Source organism: Merops nubicus, unplaced genomic scaffold, assembly GCF_000691845.1.
Source record: "Merops nubicus isolate BGI_N331 unplaced genomic scaffold, ASM69184v1 scaffold1682, whole genome shotgun sequence".
In the NCBI taxonomy this organism is placed as follows: domain Eukaryota; kingdom Metazoa; phylum Chordata; class Aves; order Coraciiformes; family Meropidae; genus Merops; species Merops nubicus.
The window spans coordinates 38,544-40,194 of NW_008595421.1; the positions used below are offsets into that span (position 1 = coordinate 38,544).

The 1,651-nt window shown below is 57.3% G+C and overlaps 1 protein-coding gene across 1 annotated transcript in view; it reads left to right on the forward strand.

Moving 5' to 3' along the window:
- FAM167A (family with sequence similarity 167, member A) overlaps window positions 1–791 on the forward strand; it is a 9,242-nt gene extending 8,451 nt beyond the window's left edge. Inside the window, exon 2 of the mRNA XM_008936025.1 lies at window positions 497–791. Coding sequence (XP_008934273.1) covers window positions 497–760 — 264 coding nt within the window. The 3' untranslated portion in view covers window positions 761–791. The remainder of the gene's footprint in view (window positions 1–496) is intronic.
- Window positions 792–1,651: the final 860 nt, after the last annotated feature.

Sequence of the window (1,651 nt, forward strand, 5' to 3'; positions counted from 1 at the left end):
CCCCCCCCCCCCCCTGGTCCGAGGGCCCTGCCAGTACTGCTGCTGGTGGCCTGCCAGGACTTCAAGGGGGCCTATCAAAAAGATGGGGACAGACTTTTTAGCAGGATCTGCTGCAGCAGGACAAGGGGTGATGGCTTTGAACTAGAACAGGAGAGATTTAGACTGGATATAAGGAAGAAATTGTTGATGCTGAGGGTGTTGAGCCCCTGTCCCAGGCTGCCCAGAGAGGTGGTGGCTGCCCCATCCCTGGCACCATCCCAGGGGAGGTTGGCCGGGGCTCTGAGCACCCTGCTCTAGCTGCAGATGTCCCTGCTCCCTGCAGGGGGTTGCACTGGGTGACCTTGACAGGTCCCTTCCCACCCAAACCCTTCTGTGCTTCCTCACAGCAGGGCAGCTCCCGTAGCCGCCTTACCTCTCCCATTCTCAGGGAGCAGCACGAATCTGTTGTGCCCTCTCCAAGACCTTCTCCTCTCCCCCTCTCCCCCCTGTGTTGCAGGCAGAAATGCGCCTGCAGGACCAGCAGCTGGCCAGGCAGCTCATGCGCCTCCGCGGGGACATCAACAAGCTGAAGATCGAGCAGACCTGCCACCTGCACCAGCGCATGCTCAACGACGCCACCTACGAGCTGGAGGAGAGGGATGAGCTCTCCGACCTCTTCTGTGACTTCCCCCTGGTCAGCTCCTTCAGCCTCTCCACCCCGCTGAAGCTCATCGGGGTCACCAAGATGAACATCAACTCCCGCCGGTTCTCGCTGTGTTGAAAGGGGGGACGAAGAGGGAAGGATGGGGGAGAAAGAGAGAGAGCAATGGGCAGCACCACGGCTCTCTCCACCTGATGGCTGGGTGAAAAAAGGCCAAGGAGGAGTAGAGGGAACAGGAGCAAAGAGGGAACCCACAGCTGGTCTTGGTGGCAGGGTCGAGCAGCAGAGCTGGGCTCTGAGGTGGCCCAGAGATGCTCGTCAAGAAGAGAGGACCTGCCCGGGGGAAGCGTGGAGAGCATCTGAACCCAAGGTGTGCACTTAGGCTCCTTTGCAAAGTCCCTTCTCCTTCTCTTCCCCCCACAGGAACTAAGAGGACACGGCTCCAGTGTGGTTGGTTGTACTCAGAAATCAAAAGAAGGGGTCAAAGATCAGCCACAAAGGAAAACAAAATCCCTTTTCCCGTCCCCTTTATCTCCTTCCAGGGTAGAGTCATCTCTTCAGAAAATAAGTCACTCTGTGGTGGACGTCTCCTTGGACATCAGTCCTTAGGCTCTGCCAGTCCAAGCACAGGGTCCATATTTCAGGTGGGAAGCTGGTTTCCAGTGGAAAGGAGCCCTCCCAACAGGTGAGGGACCATGAGTGAAGTGATATGCACCCCCAAGAAGTGGGGAGAAGAGGCGTTTTTTGGCTTGCTCCATTGAGCCCAGTGTACTCCAGCTCAGTTGTGCCTGTGGTTTAAATTACAGACAGACCAGACACATTTATCCAAAAACCCCCCGACGGCCAGAAGCCACCTGTGTGTCACGAGGAGCTACACCCAGAGCAATACACCCTTGTGATCTTGTCAGCAGTGGTCCCAAGCCACCCTGTGGTTCCTCCCTGAAGCAACGAGGCACAGGAGGTGACTGACACCCAAGACATCTCCTAGCAGAGCAACGAGCCCAGGCTGAC